The sequence below is a fragment of the Glycine max genome, chromosome 8 (assembly GCF_000004515.6).
Source record: "Glycine max cultivar Williams 82 chromosome 8, Glycine_max_v4.0, whole genome shotgun sequence".
Taxonomy (NCBI): Eukaryota; Viridiplantae; Streptophyta; class Magnoliopsida; order Fabales; family Fabaceae; genus Glycine; species Glycine max.
Genome location: NC_038244.2, coordinates 42,432,703 through 42,452,201, shown reverse-complemented (window position 1 = coordinate 42,452,201; position 19,499 = coordinate 42,432,703). Strand labels below are relative to the sequence as shown.

At 33.4% G+C, this 19,499-nt stretch overlaps 2 protein-coding genes across 4 annotated transcripts; both read right to left on the bottom strand.

Moving 5' to 3' along the window:
• Positions 1-1,510: 1,510 nt before the first annotated feature.
• LOC100775180 (citrate synthase, glyoxysomal) lies at positions 1,511-9,164 on the bottom strand. The gene is made up of 13 exons (XM_003532059.5): positions 8,709-9,164; positions 7,284-7,464; positions 6,951-7,036; positions 6,344-6,448; positions 5,076-5,138; positions 4,768-4,877; positions 4,346-4,465; positions 4,112-4,187; positions 3,904-3,977; positions 3,607-3,727; positions 3,186-3,283; positions 2,956-3,079; positions 1,511-1,907 (listed from the first exon to the last, which is right to left on the bottom strand). The coding sequence occupies exons 1-13, from the start codon at positions 8,958-8,960 to the stop codon at positions 1,776-1,778; spliced, it is 1,542 nt and encodes a 513-aa protein (XP_003532107.1). The 5' UTR covers positions 8,961-9,164; the 3' UTR covers positions 1,511-1,775.
• A 1,404-nt stretch (positions 9,165-10,568) lies between these two features.
• LOC100788362 (protein MAIN-LIKE 2) lies at positions 10,569-15,589 on the bottom strand. 3 transcript variants are annotated; one of them, XM_006585999.4, is made up of 7 exons: positions 15,419-15,589; positions 13,890-14,063; positions 13,344-13,462; positions 12,580-13,224; positions 12,289-12,456; positions 11,804-12,193; positions 10,569-11,729 (listed from the first exon to the last, which is right to left on the bottom strand). In XM_006585999.4, the coding sequence occupies exons 3-7, from the start codon at positions 13,449-13,451 to the stop codon at positions 10,773-10,775; spliced, it is 2,268 nt and encodes a 755-aa protein (XP_006586062.1). In that variant the 5' UTR covers positions 13,452-13,462; positions 13,890-14,063; positions 15,419-15,589; the 3' UTR covers positions 10,569-10,772. The 3 variants fall into 3 exon arrangements, with proteins under 3 accessions (XP_006586062.1, XP_003530738.1, XP_014634877.1); XM_003530690.5 differs by having other exon boundaries at positions 10,569-11,708; positions 15,419-15,580; XM_014779391.3 differs by lacking the exon at positions 15,419-15,589 and adding an exon at positions 14,587-15,325.
• Positions 15,590-19,499: the final 3,910 nt, after the last annotated feature.

Here is a 19,499-nt window from a genome sequence, read left to right as displayed (position 1 = left end):
AAGATTAACACAAGATTACTTCAACAAACAAAGTCTTACTCTAAGATTAACTAAAAATCAAGTCAAACATGAAAGGCTCTGGTAATCGATTAAGAGGCAGTGTAACTAGAAGAAAAGAAAAGTTTGAAAAATAGCTGTTAAAAAGGATTTTGAATTTGATTTTTGAACCTGTAATCGATTACCAGTAATGAAACTCTTGAAATTCAAATTCAAACTTCATGATCCTTCAAAATATAACTGTAATCGATTACCAGTAAAGAATATCAGAAAAAGCTTCTTGAAAAGGCACATCTCTTCAAACCATCTTGAAAATGCACGAAGGACCTATATATGTGTGTTTGACTTCAAAAAGTATGAGAGAGATATTCCAATAGAACTTCATTCCCAAATGCTCTCTGAACAACTTTTGGGCAAACACTTGCAAATCCATTAAGAATTCATCCATGAACTTCAATTGTAATATCTTTCTCTTAAAGAAGGAATTCTTCTTCTTCTTATTCAAAGAGATTGATTAAGGGACCAAGGGTCTCTTAAGTTGTAAGAATTTATGAACACAAGGGAAAGGTTGTTCCTGTGTGGTTCAGGTATAAATCGAGTTTATATTTCTCTCTTCCCTTATCTCATTTATATTATTGCAATTTTGTATGTTTAAAGAAAATTATTAAATTGATTGTTGTTTCTAGTTCTGCATTCTAAGTCTATCATTTAAAAGGGGGTTAAAAGTTTGTTTTGTTAGTGATAAATTAATTCACCCCTTCTTAAGATAACTGATGTCATTTATCAACACATTTATTTAAATTTTAAAAGTTAAAATGATGTTTTCATATATTAAGCTTGATAATACCCCAAACCCCTGCCTCATCTTTCCTGTTTACTAAAGCTTTTGGGTACAAGATAAAACTTTTCCACTTTTAACTTTGCATCGGTGATTAAAAAACATAATATCACACAAAAGTTATTAGTTTGTTTATTTTCATAAGTATTTTTTTTCTTTTAAAATCAATATATCTCCATAACACGGCCAAGGAATCAAATTTTTAAAAGTATGATTAAGAAACTCAGTCATCGACCATGACCGTATTGGTTTATCCTCATAAGTATTTATTTTCGATTGATTCATTAATTTAAATTATTCACAATTTTTACAACTTATATTGATGAAATTATCAGCATAACTACTAGTCTACTACAAGACCTACTTGAATAGTTGAAAGCCGGAACTTGCAAATCCCATCAACATTCCACCAGCTTGCTTAATTTATGCAGTGACATGCTTTTAAAGAAAACCCCTTACCTCATTTAGATTATACCAAAGAAAATTTAGGTAATAAAAAACTCATAAACAACGAAGATAATAAGTTTTTTTTCCCATTAAGCTTACAACACTAATATTCTATTTTAGATTGTATTAACAAACCAATTATTTCCCTTTAAACCATTTATAATGATTTAATTTTCAGTTTTTTCTTAGTCTCTCCCTACCTCTAACAATTGTACTAGCCTCCATATGTCATCTGATCCACATTCCATATTGAGATAGAGATTTCAGAATTATACAATTTATGTTATGACATTGCAAATACAAGGAGTCTTTCTTTTTTTTTCAGATAGAAAAAAAATACTGAAACCATGGTCTTATTGATTTCATGATTTTATTTATCTATTTGATATCATAATTTTATACATAAACAAACAAACTTATTTTATGTACCAGAAAAAAAATTAATTTTTTCTCTGGAGTCTGGACCTTATTGAGCACTTGGCAGTTTCACTAGTTAAGCCCCAGATCCAGCAAGACGCCTCTTTGAGGCGTTTGATACAGCCAATTGACCAAGTTTGTCAGTGTTACTTGATGCAGTCCTTTGATTAATTGGTGCATAATGCCTCAACCACTCCCCAACATAAACCTGGAACATCAAATAGTCATAATAAGAGTAGCTCAAAAATCCAAAAACCTGTAATAAAATGGTAACATTTGCCCTAGTCAATTACTCCCCCATCTTATTATAATTGTCATGTAAGGAAAAAAAAGTGCCTCATTATAATTATCATTTTAGTTTTTCAATGTAACATTAATTACTTTTTTCCACTTATATCCCTTATATATTAATGATGAATTATAAAATCTAGAAATGGATTAATGACAATGTAAGGTTAATTTTGCAAAATTAGTACTTTCTTTCATCTATTTATTATTTTTTCTTAGTATGTATAAGACAACCTAGGATGACTATTATTTTGGGATGGAGGGAGTAATTCACTAACTGCACAAACAAACATGGTCTATGCAATAACATCTCATTTGTGTGGCTGATATGGTGATCAAACTTCATCAACTACCAAGAAAATAACAGCAAAATATTGTGTGATTTTTTTTAACTGCTAAGTGGAATGCTTGCTATGAGAAAATGTTGGCAGAAAACTACTTACCATTTAAGATCTATTTGGATAAACTTTTTCATAAGCATTAGTAGAATAAGAAAAATGAAATAAGCTTCTCCATAAGTTAAATTTAGCTTATGCATAACTTAAAAATCAGCTTTTGGATAAAGCTAATATGAAAGTGCTTCTACAAATTAGTTTATGCATAAGCTAATTTTAACTTTTGGAGAAACATATTTCATTTTTTCTTCTTTTCTTCTATAAGTGCTTATGGAGAAATTTATGCAAACAAGCCTTAATCTAAAACTAACCCAGCTTAAGTCATTTCCGCCACATCAAGCCTAATAATGACACAGGGTAAGCAGCATATATCCACTACTGGTTTACCATATCAGTCTGTTGTATTTACAAATATTTCCCATTGCTAAAGATATAATTCAGCCTCACCGATACAACTAAGAATATCAGCACATCATACGTACAAGCATATCAGCACACATTAACCAAGAATGATTATGCCAATATGCAAGATCATGATATAACCAGAGAAATGATTTAAGGAAAGGAAATAACCTGTTGAGGTCTCATAATCTTTGTATCAGGATCATCCAAGGACTCTCGCCAATGTGCCAAGTACCCGGCCATTCGAGGGATGGCAAATAAAACAGTGAAAAACTCAGGTTGAAACCCCATGGCCCTGATGGCACAAAACCATCAGCTCAATCCTAGTCATATAATGTGGGAGGAGTAACATATGTTGTTATCCTCCCTGGTTACAAAAACTGGATGCAATAATAGGTTACCTATAAATCAGTCCAGAGTAGAAGTCAACATTTGGATATAGCTTCCTCTTGATGAAATACTCATCAGACAGTGCAATCTTCTCCAAGGCAACAGCAATCTGCACAATCAAATAATTTCAGATGAAACTTTCAAGTTCAAACTGAATATATGGAACTGAGTCGACATCACTTTAAGCATATGAAATTTTCCTGTAACAAAATTTGACTGAACTGTCGTGAATTTATTTCAAATACTTGTACATATATACATTATATGTAAAAACTATGCAAAATAGTTTGCAACAGATTTTTTAAAAAAATGTCTCAAAATAACATGTACGGAAAAAACTTTCAAAATGTAATATTTTGATATTGTTTAACAGCATATCCAGTGTAAGGATTATACAAAAGATACATAGCAAGCACAAAAATGGATAAACACCTCTATAAGAGGATCCCGGCCAACAATGGAAAACACTTCCTCTGTCAGTTTCCTCAAGACCTTTGCTCTTGGATCATAATTTTTGTACACACGATGTCCAAAACCACTGAGCTTCCGTTTCCTGGAGAAAAAGCAACAGACAGTATATCAAATAAAACTTATCATTTTCCCTGCTGGCTGTGAAGAGACCCAAAAAATAGGAGTCATAAAAGAGCAAGTCATCACACCATCATCCTTTTTACACAGATAGGATAAACAGACACATGAAAAGAAAAAGAAAAGGAAAGTAATAGCCACCTGGCTTTAACACCCTCAATGAATGCTGGAATGTTCTCAACAGTTCCAATTTCACTCAACATTTTGAGGACAGCCTGCATAACCAAAAGTTACATTAGCCTCGTTCAATGAGTACAGTCAAAGGTTAGACTTCTGCTTTGTTTGCTTTCCATATTTAAATAAGCAATTGGAAAATAATCATGAGAACATCCTAAGCCATTTACGTTACCTCATTGGCTCCACCATGAAGAGGTCCATATAGAGCTCCAACAGCCCCAGCAATAGCAGTATATACATCAACACCACTGCAAAGCACAAATAAGGTAATAGTTACATAATATAAGCAAGTTGCTTCATTTTGCTTGGAAAATCTACTTAGCCCAAATTGTGTCTGTTATCAGTCAAAGCTGACTCTGTAAGTTTGATTTGCAGGAACCTCTTGCTTAGGTAGTAAGATGTCTACCTTGATGAGAGGTGACGTACAGCAGATGTAGAGCAATTCATTTCATGTTCTGCATGCAGGACGAAGATAATGTCCAGCGCTCGAGTTAGTCGAGGATTAGGTTTATATGATCGATTGCCACTGAAAACATGGTTAAAGGAGATTTTATTTGAGTTATGCTGATAAATCTCACGATAACAAAAATAAATTAGATATGTAGTTAACATTCTACCATCAAAAATTAAATAATACTACTTTTTTTTTTTTAAAGTAAATCATATTACTTTTGATAAGATATAGATTTTTTTTGTATCAGAGCCAGAGGAAAAGAAAAATGAAAACCATCATGAAGCTCAGAATTCAGAAGAAAAAATAACTTAAAACACAAAAAACAACTTCAGGTTATTCCAAATATCAATCAGACTTAATACAGCAAGACATACAAAGAATCTAGCATGTATAGGAAGTTCTCTGTGTAAGAAAGTTTGTTGGATGGAAGCACAGGCGGCCTTCCTGCCAATCTAAGATTAATCGCAGCAGCAATTGTTGTTATCTGCAATCAAGGTAGAAAATAATGATGCAACAAAGCAGTTGGAGAGCTTGCAAATAAGCATTGAATTGATTGAATACTTCATGGAAATTCAGAAGATAACCAATAAGCACGCGAGAAGCATTCAGAATAATTGAATTACTTATTACATATATCTGGGACAGATGCTTAAGAAGAACAAAGACAACTGAATAAGCAAACCTTTCCAATAACCCGTGCTATTTGCTTGTCTCTCACTTGCTTTGAGTTGTAGATATCAAGACCCTACATTAAAATACAAAAAAGTTTTAAAATAAATAGTCAAAGCTGAATCAAATTAAACACAACAAGGCAATAACATGTTAAATCCTAATAAATAATAAAGTAATACTCTGCACTCACATGTATATTGAACTAAGACGTAGGAAAATGTAATATCCCACGATAACCACTTATCAAAATAATGAACAGCATCAAATCTAAAAGAGAGGCCGGCAGGTAGAATCAACAAACTGTAAACCTGGGTCTACCAATTTTTTCAATATAACAACTAAAATAAATCATTATTTTCAAGGGAACAACTTAGCATTATTTGACAGAATTAAGTAAATACTGCAGAAATTGACTGGAAAAGAATCACCTATTTTTGTTTTTCTTAAGTATTTCAAAGCTGAGGTAAATAATGGTTCATTCACCAAAAAAAAAAAACAAAGGTTCAAACTCAAAACATATGATGCAGTTCTATTGATTACTTGTCTCATTATAAACTTAAATAGTGCAATCATCTTAGGCAATAGCTACCAACTCAGACCTTGGGGGTTCAGATAATATAAAGCAAAATAATATTAATTTATAAATTGTTACAAAATTCTGAGTTTTGATTTGTAACTAAAATTTTCAGTGATTCAATTTTATAGACACCTAAAATCTTCAGGGGCTCCCACAATGTGTAGAATCTGTTAGAATATCTAGAGGGATATCTCATAATATCATGGTTATATATTAGAATATTTCCAAGTATCTTAAATAATCTCTTAGGAGTAGCTTCCATATTTCTTTACATTTTACAATCTGTTTCCTTATTTCATTAGTATTAGGAGTCTTGTATAAGTATAAATAGAGATTATAGCTTTGTTTTTGTATCACATCCAACAGGTCATGTCATTATATACAAGAGAATATTATTCAGAATCTCTATTCTTTCTTCCTCCTTACCTACCTAAATCCCTTTAATATCAACAGAATCAAAGCTCATTACTGTAAATAATACTTAACAACCACCTATGTGAGTATATAATACTCACAAAAAATCAAATGAAATGAGCTAAAAGATTTGCAAAAACTAGAAATTTAAAAAAATACAAGTTTCTACAAGATAAAATTAAGAACATATTTTCATAACAAAGGTAAGGTTTGCATTGTTTATGAATCACTGTCGAGCAGATCAAAAGTTCAGTAACTTGAACTTGACCAAAGTTTGTGTTACTTACTTTGAGAGCAGGATTTGCATCAGGATGAAAAACAGACAAAGCGCTCATGGCATTGACAAGCATGCCCATAGGATGTGCATCATGAGGCATTGATTCTATCATATCCTACAAAACAAATGTATACTGCAGCTGTTAGATTAATACACTTGTACTTCTCAAAAATAAATTAAGAACCTGATTACTGTCCTTTAAATAATCATGACAAAAGAACTAAGAACTATGTAGAGTGATTGCACAAGAAATTCTCAGGCTTATAACTTGGAACACAAACCAGTCTGGTAAAAGAGGCATATACATAACATAAAAGTGAACAACAATAATACTGATACATGAGCCACCCCTAGCATTTATCAACCATCCAGTTAAGTGAAAAAGCAAAGTGCTGAATATGATCCCCAAGTTTCACCTTAAAAGCATTGCTAACTCACATCTTCAAGATGTCAAGATAATGTATGTGCATGAACTTACTGCTTAATACTCTGATTGATTACTTAAGCTTTTAATCACTTGTTCATTGTAAATATTAACAATAAATAAAAATAAAGAGCTACCACATAATTTGGGTCCTTAAACCAATAGTAAGTCATTTGATAGCAGAAAAGCTCACCAAAACTCCTTGTGGTACAGCTGAATGCTGAGATAAGGCGAATTCCCATTCCGCTAACTGACTTTCAGAAGGCAAATTTCCATACACTAAAGACAGAGAAAAGCAGAGTTAATAAACACTAAAAACATGTATTTAATTCATAAAATGAAGCCTGTAATTAACAGGATTCATTAATAAGGACCCTACACCTGCATAAACTGTATATGCATCTTTGCTGATATAAAATCCGTATCTCAGCTAATCATCAGTGAAAAGAAAAATCCATTCACTTTTCATAAACAATGGCCACATAAGTCCCATGCACATGCAAGAAAAATTCTAACCAATACTCACGTATGAGATATGACACTTCTGTAAAGGTGCTTTTCTCTGCCAAGTCTTCAATAGGATATCCTCTATATCTAAGGATTCCAGCATCACCATCAATGTAAGAAATCCTTGAGATGACAGGAGCAGTGTTCAAATAGCCAGGATCATAAAGTTTGAGTCCCTTGTCATTTTTCCCAGATGATATCTACAAATCAAAAATAAGAAAAACCTCATAATCTAACACTAAACAATATTAACATAAAAAATCATCATTACAATTAATTACAAACAACCTCCGATTTTTCGATTTCAGTATGTCACCATAAAATCTGAATAAAATACAAAATAAATTACCTTACTAACCTTAAAATTTGAGAAAGCCTATTTTATTTTTTGTTTTTACATTTAATAACAAAAGTGCTTGCTTGACATCCAACAGTACATCCAAATAAGAGGGAACAAATTGACAAAATTGACCCCCCCCCCCCCCTCTCTTTTCTCGTCTTCATCTCTACTATTCACAAAATTCTCGTCTTCCTCTAAAACAAGAGCTTAGGAAAAACATTTCTTCAAAATTACCAATTTTGAAGGCACAATGTTTTTTTGAAAGTCAAATGTTAGTTGTTAGAAATGTTAGTTTTTGTTAGCCAAAGGGAATCGAACCCGTGACATTTCCCCCCTTTCCTCCTCCTTTAACCATCCAACACACCTTATAACTCCTTTGACATATATAAGGAATAACATGGCAGGTGCGTGTGTGCTAAAGTTGGATGCCACACAGGCATTTAACGTGCCAACTCATCCTTTTGAACAGCGCTACAGGACAGCAATCACAGCATCTAACATAGATACTAAATTGATTGACAATTTACATTTTCAGCTATCAATTTGCCATTTTGTTAATGTCAGCAACCAAATCGACCAAATTGGCAACTCACTCATTCCAAACAATTCACGAAGCAGGGCAAATCACCTATTTCGTCCCTGAAACTAAGGAAATTAAAAATAAAGTCCTTGAAAAAAACAATGTCAATCACATTATATTAACATGTTCTCGGGAGCCAAAATGCCTGTAAGTAATTAAGTTTAGAGACATAGATGAATCAGCTAGTACTTTCGTCTTTCGAGTATTTGTTTGCAATCTCCATCTTTTTAAAACCTACGTGACATTGCTAAACACTTTGAAGGACTAAAAAAGTAATTTATCCAAGCAAAATTGAGCACAACCCAATTCACCAAATTCAAACCCCTTTCGTGGGCCAAGATCACAACCGAAAATTATCAACAAAACCACAACTTTCTCAAAAAAAAAAAAAAAACGCATCAATATCAACATCAAAATACACCACAAACAGTAATCCAAAAGAGGAAACAATACAAAAGGATCGAAATTGACGAAAACCCACTTCACCAAATCGAAAAAGGAAGAGGAATCAGCATCAGAAGTACCTTCTTGAAGTCAGAGGCTCTGACGGTGCCATCTGGGGTGACTTCGATCTGGTACTTCTTGCCGGTCCTCTCGTCGACGACGGTAAGGGTGCCCTTCAGGTTCGCCGGCGGCAAGTCTCCGGTGGGGGCGGAGAGCCGGTGGGGGTGGAGGATCGCGGCGGCGGAGGTGGCGTCGGAGGGAAGCAAGTGAGCTGCGAGGGTGGCCAAACGGTTTCGTGCAGTTTGTTCGGAAGAAGTAGTTGTTTTTGACATTGTTGTGTTGTGTTGATGATGCTTCTTCGTTGGTTGTGGAATTGGAATGATTTGAAGAAAGTGGAATAATTCAAAGGACTGAATATGCAAATGAATTTAAGGATCAGAGTTGAATTGGAACTTGGAAGTTTGAAGGGAAAAGCGAAATTGTTTCGGACCGTGTCACAGTGATGCACGTGTTTCAGAGTTGAATATGCAAATAATGCGCGTGTTTCACGTATATGCTTTATAGTCGAGAAAATTATTTTTTTTATCATTTTTAATCTCTTGATTATTTGTTTAAAAATAGTCAGGATATTATATGTCTATTCAAATTTTGTTTAACTTTGATTATAATGACAACAATTTGAGTCAGAAAACTCCAACAATCACAAAATAGTTAATGAAGGATGGGATATTTGAAAGACCCGTTAAATTAATTTTGGGGTTTAGTACATTAGAATGGAAGCAAACAAATTGTGATATATCTTTATATTCACATGGTCAGTTAATTGGGGTAAGTAGTTATTGAAAAAAAATTATGTATAAAACAAGATTCAACTAGTTAGATTGTTTAAATTATTTGATCAAAATGACAAACCATTATTTATGTATATAGCATTTCATGTAACTGAGGTTTTCAAGTTTATTTTCCTTTTTAGGTCACCCAAAGGCCATTTTGAAAAAGAATTTTCTCTATTGTAAAATTGTAAAACATTAATGAGTGTTGCATCTGATGTCTTATTTGCAAAATGTTCCATGAAAAAACAGAATAGAGAGAGGAGTAAGTTTGGAATAAGAAACAAATTTCAATTGTTAATATTAGTTAATATTTTATTTATAAAGTGTTGACAATTGTCACGTTTTAACGGGATCAACTAAGGTTTTGAAGAAAACCGTTCGGTCTCTTTAGCATTTTTCAATAAAAACAAATAAAGCATTTTATAGGGATCTAATTGTTATTTAAGTCTTTTTAATATTTAAAAATTGTTCTATAAAATAGTTTTTTTCGTAGAAATTGAACACACAGCAGGAATCCATCCGCAGCAGAAATCAAACACACATCATTTAATGATATGAGTTTATTTCTTACTTGTTAATACTCTATAAAATAATTTGAAAATTGTTTTTCAAAACAAAATAAGAGGGAAAAAACTGTTCGGTAAGTATTGATATGAAAACAATTTTAGTGATGAAAATATTTTTAAAAAAAAAACTTGTTTGATTACGTATTTCCAACATTAAAAAAAAAACAAAGAAAACATCATATTTTATCCTTTCATAGAGAACTAACATTGAAACCCGTGCAATCCACGGTTCTTTATAGGGATAAAAGTGAGAGAAAAAATAATAAAATAAAATGCTTGATTTTTTTAAAAACAAAAATAAAATACATTAAAAACAAAATAAAGTACAAACTGTTAAGACGTGATAACTGCTGAACAGTTTTTATATATCTATTGATAACACTAAATTATTAAAAACATATATGAACTTTTTAAACCTGGTAGATTTTGGAAGACAACCTTGATAACTCTTATTCTGCCCTTCACTATAGAAACTCAAAAAGAGTATTAGCGACTTTGAACTCCCATTTACACCCATTTCCAGAGGAACCAGGGAATGTGATACTGCATAATCACCCATTTCTTGTATTGTATTGGTGATGCCTGAGCGATTAAGTTGCATGTCATGCACCTTAATTCACAAGCATAGAAAAAGCTGCAAGCTATGCATCAAAAAATGAATATAAATAATTATACAAGGATCACACCTTTAAATTGAGTCAGCCTAAAAAATTTTGCTTCTCTACAATATTGTAAGGTATTCACCCTATACAGCAACACTACAATCACCATTCTGTGAAATATCCTCACGAGTTTCAATAGAAGAATGTTGAGACACTTCCATTGCTCCTTTAGCAGAAAGAAATTCACTTTCAAGGTTAATGTGAGAAAGCTGAGAATTAACAAGATTGTCAGTTGGACTGCTTTGTTGTGGATTGATCACACCACTTGAGTCAGCAAGTTGTGAGTGATTGACCTCAGCAGCAGCAGCATCTGGAAGCGTTGAATCGTCGGGACTAACATCACAAAGTTGTGAATTATCAATCACCATATTATCTGAAGGTTCCACAAAATGAATCTCATTGGCTGCATTCAGTTCCTCGATGTTTTCCTCTCCAGGCACATGGTTAAGCTCTTGCTTTATTTCTTCACCAACTCTGTGCTTTAGTTCTTCAGGACTAAATTCAGCAGCCGCATCATCTGGGTCCTCATTATTTTCTTCACCTGCTGCATAGCCTAGATCTGATTCATCAACCTCAATGTGTGGATCACAGAGCTGCATATTCTCACCATCAGCATTTGCATGAATCAACTGGGCAACACTGACTTCATTGTCAACACTACATAATTGTGCATGACTCAGCTCTCTCTCAATATGACTTAGATGTAATTGGCCAACCTCAATAGCAGTGCCATAGTACTGAGGTTGTTCATCCTCACTAACGGCATTATATTGAACCACACCATCCTTTCGCAGTCGTTTACCCGCTCCTCCTTTTCTTCTAACCCTCTCCTTTCCTCTGACCCTTTTTCCTAGTTCAACTTGGGGGCTCCCTGACGCCATGACCAAACCACCAAATTGGTCTCTCAGACATTCATGCGCAATATATCTTATCCTTGATATTGATTCAATTTGTTGTGGATCTAGCCCTTTTGTTGAAAAGGTATCCGCTATGTGTGCAATATCCCTCAGACCAGCATTCTGCAAACATTTGTTTATGTTCTTTAAAAAGCATTTCAAACTTAATCTATAATTGCTATAAGATATAAAACCAAATTCATGAAACATATCCTTACCGTTCTCTGAAACTCAGACGACAGAGATATAGGCCTTCCGATGAACTTACGAGTGATTCTCATATACCACTCCATGTACTCACTTTCATCTGCACCCTCATCTCCATCAACAATACTCACTTGACGGTCCATCCATTCATTAAGCTCGGATTCCATTTTCCCTGACAAATCAACGCCACCATCAACTCCTCTACTCTTCCTCTCCCACCGCTCCACATCATCTGGAATAGATTGAAGCATGCCATATTGCCTTAAACATCGATTTGGAAGATGTCGTTCTGCCTTATCAAAGCATATCAGCATTGTCTTTGACCTCCCAAGAATTAAAGTGCTTTTGATATATTCTGGAATTACCATGCTGTCCATGTTTCGGTATGGGAGCCACTCCACCTGTACATTTACACCGGTTCAACTAGATTCTACTTTTAAAGTAATAAGAAAATTGCCAGATCAGTATTAAACATACAAATGAAAATAAGACATACATCACATGGTTTTAGGGAATCCAGAGACTTCCGATAGAAAACTACATCACGATTTGCAGTTGGGCCACTTTGTTTTCCTTTCCATCTAAGCACAAAGGGAAATCGATCATGCATCAGCTCAAGATTGAGCTTTGGTCGTCCAATATTTAGGTGAAAGTAACTCCAACACTGTAAATACATATAACCAATTAAATAAACACTTTTAAGAAAGGAAAACTGCAGTTTGAAAGAAAATGGAGATAACAGTCAAAGAGGAGTTAAAAAGAAGAGAAGCACACTTGTATAAATTACCTGAAGTAGTGTTAAACAGCCACTAATGGTACTTTGAGTTTTTAGTGAGGCATTGCCGAGTGCACGATACAAGAATGACAATGCTGCAGCACCCCAGGCATATTGCCCACATCTATCAAAATTCTCAAATAATGGCAGATACATTACAGGGACTTTGTTCCCTGTAGTTGTGGAGAATATGGTGCTACCTACAAGATAAAGAAGATATGCACGAGTATGTTGCTCAATCACTTCCAATGGAGCATCTTCAGGACAGCGAGAAAAGAACTCTTTCAACCAACTTAGCTTCACCATTCCGCCACTTGTGTAACCAGACTCTGGTGATCTACCAAGATACTTTTCACACACTGAACTGCATGCGGTATAGGTAATACCAATTACAGGTTCTCCATCAATTGCCAGCCCAAGCAAGAGTGCAACATCTTTAAGAGTTACTGTCATTTCACCAACATTCAAGTGAAATGTGTTTGTTTCTCTTCTCCACCTTTCAACTAGAGCTGAGATAAGAGGATTGTCTAGACTAATAGCTGGGATTGACCTTAAGTATCCAAATCCAGCCTTATCTACCAACTCAACCTGTTTATGAGTAAGTGTCCACTGATCAAGCTTTGAAGTATGTTCATGACATCTGAGGGCACCACGCTCCTGTTAATGCATTAATGAGAGAACAGTTATATAAATAATCAAGATATAGACAAGATTTTTCAGAAAAGAAAATGAATTAAAATATGAAGCAGAAAGGCTTCTCAGCTAGAAAACAGTACCTGTCCATCCCAAACTGCTGCAGAGACATGCTTGTCTTGGTCATACAGTACTGAACCATCAATTGGACCTGGATTAGTTGTATAAGGGTCCACTGCTGCCGCTTCCATTACTATGACGACTAACAACCAAACATCCAACAAAGAATTGAAATAAGAAACATGATCTTCAAAGTTTTCTTTTAATAAAAGAAGTTTACAATATAAAAGAGAGGAATGCAATGGCTGAGAAAAATGCAAACTCTTGAAAACAAAAAGGACGAAGGTAAAATCTTGTCAATACATCAAAGGCATATAAGCCTACAAATCCTAAGGATTAGTCTTTTAGTAGCCCCAAAATTCCAAATTATTAGCCCCAAAGCCCCATAAGCAACCAGTTCAAAACTTCAAAAACAATAACATATGCCAATGATAACGGTAGAATTGGAATAATGAGAAGAATGTCCAAAAATGAAACTTGACAGAAATCAGCATCTATCAACTCAATTAAGGAATGGCATTACAAATTATATAAATATATATATATATATATATATGAACTTTCTTTACCAGGAAATGAAGGATTTATATTGCAGATTTTAGGGATTGATCTTTCCTGTTATCTAAACCGAGTAATGGATAAGCCTCAACTTTGACTGCCATCTATTCTTGCTGCATTGAGTTACAAAATTCTCTTTCCTTGTATGAAAAACATTTTGAGGGAAAATTGCCAGAGCGCCGAATCTGACAAAACACAACATTAACACGGTTAGTGATATACGACAAAAGCAGAAGACGAATGCAGTTAGTGATAATATACGACAAAACACAATACTAACGCAATTAGTGATATACGACAAAACAGAATCCGAATGCAGTTAGTGATATTATACAACAAAAAACAATACTAACACAATTAGTGATATACGACAAGCATAAGATCACAACAAACAGGAAGTCAACAACAGACCATCATCTGTTGCTCTGCCCAAAAGCATAAGAGCTTGAAATGAGGCTATTGCCTAGTCATCCAACAGATTCAAAACATTTCTCTTTTAACTTTAAGGCCGGTAGAGTCATGCCTAAAATAGAAAGAATTTGATATAATGATCACTAAAAGTATAATAGCTGCTTAGTCCATGAAAAATAGTTTTAAAAAAACAATCCTATACCAAGGCTTACACAAGTTCAAATCATTTTTCTTTCATTTAAATCACAGAAAGCACCATCCTTCTACAAGAAGAAGAAAAAAGTTCTTTAACTTAACTTCAAATTGTCTGGGTCCCACTCAACTTTAAAAAAATAATTCATTTTCTCCATAGTTTATCAAAACCCACTTTCCTTAATCCCTATCTGCCGATTCTTCCTTGAACCTAACATCACTTCACTTTTCAATTCAAAAGCAAAACCTCATTCCCCATATTACCACTCAACAGCTAATCCAGAATTTTAAAAACTTCATCTTTCTATCATCATCCCATTTCAACCTCCTGAACCAAACAAACACCACAACTCTTCCTTGAACCTTAACTTCCACAAACAAAAGCCACAACCTTTTTCTACTCAAAACAAACAGAATATTCTCCCTCAAGGCACAACCTCAACACAACTCAACAAACAACCCTTCCCTTCCCTTTCCCCATTCCACAGCACTCAACATAACTCACTCCAAAAACACTTCAACAATCATCAATTAGCATTACAGGCACCACCGTTTTTGCTCAAAAACCCACACCCCACAATCCAGAATTTACTTGAGACCAAAAACAGAGAGCAAATAGTGAATCACGCAAAACCACCCCCACCCCACCAAAAAAAAAATGAAAACTTTGGGCAAATTGAACAAAAGGGTCCAACTGGGTCATCACACCAAAAAAAAAAAAAAAAACTCATTCACAGAGAAGTGGTTGGGTCCCACACGAATTTGGGACCCAGAGAGAGAAAGATGATAGAGGAGAAGCACAGGAAGAAGGTGAGAAGAGATCTGCATGGCTTAAGTTTTCGCTCAGAATTGCATTGAGTGTTAGAATAATAATTAATAATTAAAATAAAAACGAAGAAAAGTGAAGAGAGAGAGAGAGAGAGAGGGGGGGGCTTACAGTGAATGGAGGAGAACACGATACGACTTCCACCGTCGTCGTCGCTTGATTTAGCACTTAGCACAGGTTTGTAATTGTTTGAGGGCAAACATTACACACGTACAAAGGGTGTGTGTGGAATTCTCAATGGGGGATTCCTTTGGGTTTGGGGGTGGCCCAAGTTGTCCCCATGATTTGGGCCTATGATTCTCATTAGGAAATTGCTCATGTACCCCTTTTCCTTTTTGTGTATTTATTATCCAAAATACCCTTTTAATTGTAGAGTAAGAAGATTTGTTCTTGCAGAATTATTCAGATTAATGGCTTCCACAATTATGTGAAATCTTCCTTGGTGCAGCACTTACACACATTGTGATATTTGAGATTGAAGAGCATGGGATGAAATTATACATGAGACTTGTATCTTGAGTTGGGTATATGGTATACGGATAAGTCTGTGAGTTTAAGTCTGCACCCGCAAAACTCGCAACCAGACAAACTTGCCTGCAATTTAAAGGGCTCTATATTTTACCAAGCCAACAACTTCAGCAATTAGCTTACAGGCTAAATAGATCCGTCTGCATTTGAAAAAAAAATAGAAAAAAAAATTTAAAAATCTAAAATTTAGCACATTTTTCAAACCCATTTAAAAAAAAAATCTAAAAAAACAAATTAAAAACCCTTTTTTTATTATTTTATAGTCCAATTGCGTAAATATTTAGCATATGTATGTTGGGTGCAGGGAACATATGCTGAAAAGGAGGTGTGAATAGCCATTTAGCAACATGCATTGTTTTGCTACATGATGTTTTCCAATGTCCACAAGATTCTTTTATTAGTCTAGTTTTATTTTATTTTACTTTTACTAAAGTAGTCGAATTACATTTTTTTTAATTAAAGCATTAAAAAACTCATGACTGCTCACAGTCTAATCCAGCAGGTTAAACGAGTCAGACTAAAAAAAACACAATTTAAATAGAAACAAAAAATTGATGCTTATATTGTGTGGACTGTGAGTTAAGCACTTGTGGACATTCTTACAATGCATGTAGTGGTGCATCATTAGGTCATAGAGCATATGTGACAAAATAAATTAGAAAAAAAAAATAGAGCAAGACAAGAAGCATATATTGTTGGAGTAATAGGGAAAAAATGAGATGAAAAAAATCTAGTGTGGATGCAAGTTATGTCGATTAAAGGCAATAAAAAAAATTGTGGAAGAAGAGCGACACCGGAGAAGAAAAAGCTGAATGATCAATGAAAGAGAAAAAGAAAAAGGGAGAGCATCACCAGAGAATGGAATAGAAAAAAAAAAAAAAAAAAGAGGTAGCATTGAGAAAAAATGGAAAGAAGTTGAAAGAGAGGGAGAGGGAGAGAGAAACAAAAGAATGATGTTTATATAAACTTATTAACAAGAAAAAAAATTGAGTACATTTTGCAATTGTCTTCAAATTAACTAGTTTTACTACTTTTGTGGAATGGACTCCAGATTCTTTTCAACAAAATTTTGTTAACAATGACTATTAGCGTGTTTAGAACGACAAACGCCACCAAAATCATGTCCAAAAATAACAACAGACAACTTCTAAATGATACGAATTCGATTGAATGCAATACCTTAGCAAACACACGTTATATCATGTTCTTGGTATTGCATTTTAGGTCTCATGCTCCCCAAGCTCTCCATTTTAGTAAATGTGGTAAACAAGGCTAGGACACTTTTTTTATATATATAAAGAAACATTTCGATAAAAATGTAAGATTGGAGAAGAAAACTTAGTTGAGAGTCATTTTTATATGTGCAATTTGAGGTCTAGATTTTTTTTACATGAAAAATGTTAGAAACACTTTATAATACTCACATATTAATATACTCTCTACTATTGATTAAAGTTGATTACAAACTACAAAACTATAAATAAAATTCATTAAATAAGAGATGAAATTCATAAAATTTTATTAACTTAAACCCCACAAAATGAAATTCATTACTAATAAGTTTAGGTTTTCTCTATTTAAGAGAAGTAGGACTTGGACACACGGTATACTAATTTTATTTTATTTTACTAAATATGTAAACTTGTAGAATTTTTCTTTGTCATTGGAGAGTTGGTGTTTATCTAACTATCCATTAGGGATTGTGGTTTAATATTAGATTTTGAATTGGATCCAAATTTGGATACAAGTTGTTAGAGCGTAGAGAGCTTAACATGTAGAAATGTATCGTTGTGAACAATTTTTTTACACCGTTAAGAATGGTTTCAAGTCACAAAATTGCTTATCATGTCAGTATATATTTCTAAATTATAACACCATATGTTTAATTGTTTTTCAACAACTTCATTAATTTAAAAAGTTGAAGTTTTTTTTTTATCTTAACCTTTCAGTTCATTAGGAGAAAAAGATTTTGACTTCTAAAGATCAATCAAGAGATAAGTAAAGTCTAACAAAAAATTATTTTCACCAAAAATCAAATAATTCGGATAGTACTTGAACAATTTAATCTTAACTTTAATACATTAATCACTTGTGTTCAATCAGTTGATTAATTTAAAAAGTTGAAGTAAAAATCATCTCCATAGACCAACTTTTGAAAGGAAAAAAAAGGGACAAAGTCAAAAAATGAAGATCAATCTAAGTTTAGAAACAATGTGACATAAACACTAAGTTTATGATCTTTTAGTCCGAAATAGATGGTGAAATACCCATTTAATTTTGATAATTAGGTTGAATGATATAAGTAGGCATGGTCGAATTTTGCATTTAGTTATTTCATTTTATTTATAAATTAGATGTATGTTTTATTCAAACATTAAAGATATAAAGAGTATCTAGATCCCTTTTATTCAATAAAATGTTTTGATTTCTAACATAATTTATCACGTATAAACTAAATATCTAGCACCATTTTTTTCAACAAAAAAGGCATTTTTTTCACAAGGAATGACAGCGGAAGTAAAGTGCATTCCTCAAGGAAAAAAATGGTGAATTTGGTAATAAAATTTTCACATCATTTTCACTCTCGCTTAATTGACTTGAGATCTTAAAAGAGGTCATGCAAATTCATGATATTCCTTAATTGGTCCAATTCCTTTTATACAAGTAATCAGTAAATATAAAAAGTAATATACAGAATTAACTACACAGAGTGCTTACTCATGATATTCCTTAATTGGTCCAATTCCTTTTATACAAGTAATCAAATAAATATAAAAAGTAATATATAAAATAGACTACACAGGCTGCTTACAGTTCTTTAAAATTTATTGCTAAAATGAACTAGGTAATGCAAAATATTTCTGGTAACTAATAAACGTATAGAAAGTAGGCACTTAAGCCCTTAGGTGTTGAGTATTGGTGAGTGACAATTAAATTATTAAGCAATTAACCATTCATAACCATTTCACGGATATTCAATTGAGTTGTTACTTAATCTATTAAGGTCAACTAAATGATGGAAGGTTGAAATAAATATATGAGGACTTTGATTTGATTTCCATTATCACCATTGTAGACCAATAATAATTGAGTTGGTACCCACATGATGGTTGAGTTTATAGTTTCCAAATGGTTGTTAATATTTGGAGCCTAAGTCTTCCTTCATTTTAGGCTGAATGTCCGTTGAATTCTTAATGGACTAGGATGTTGGCAAATAACAACATCAACATTCAACATTCATTGATCCTAGGTTTGTACACCTCATGAGAGTCACCGAGTTAGGTTCACCACTAGAACTCATGAGTTTCATCCCAAACTTAAAAGCATATTTGGAATTCCGTTCCAAACATTCGTTAAGATTAAAAGTAACGAACGAGTGTCTTTTACAAACATTCGTTCAAGCTTCATACACCTGAAAGCCAAGCATGCACTGCATTGTTGGGTTCATCCAAGTCATGTTACCCACCTCATTGCACTTGTATTGAGGATCTCCACGTCTTCCAACTTTGTTCACTCCTTGGCGGAAATTATCTTCACATTGGCATGTTAGACGCAACTTCGAAATTGAATTACACCATTGTCATTTTGAATGTTGAACTCCAACATTCAAACTTCATTTACACAACATTTTAAGTTTCTTTATAAGCAAAATACAATTCGAATT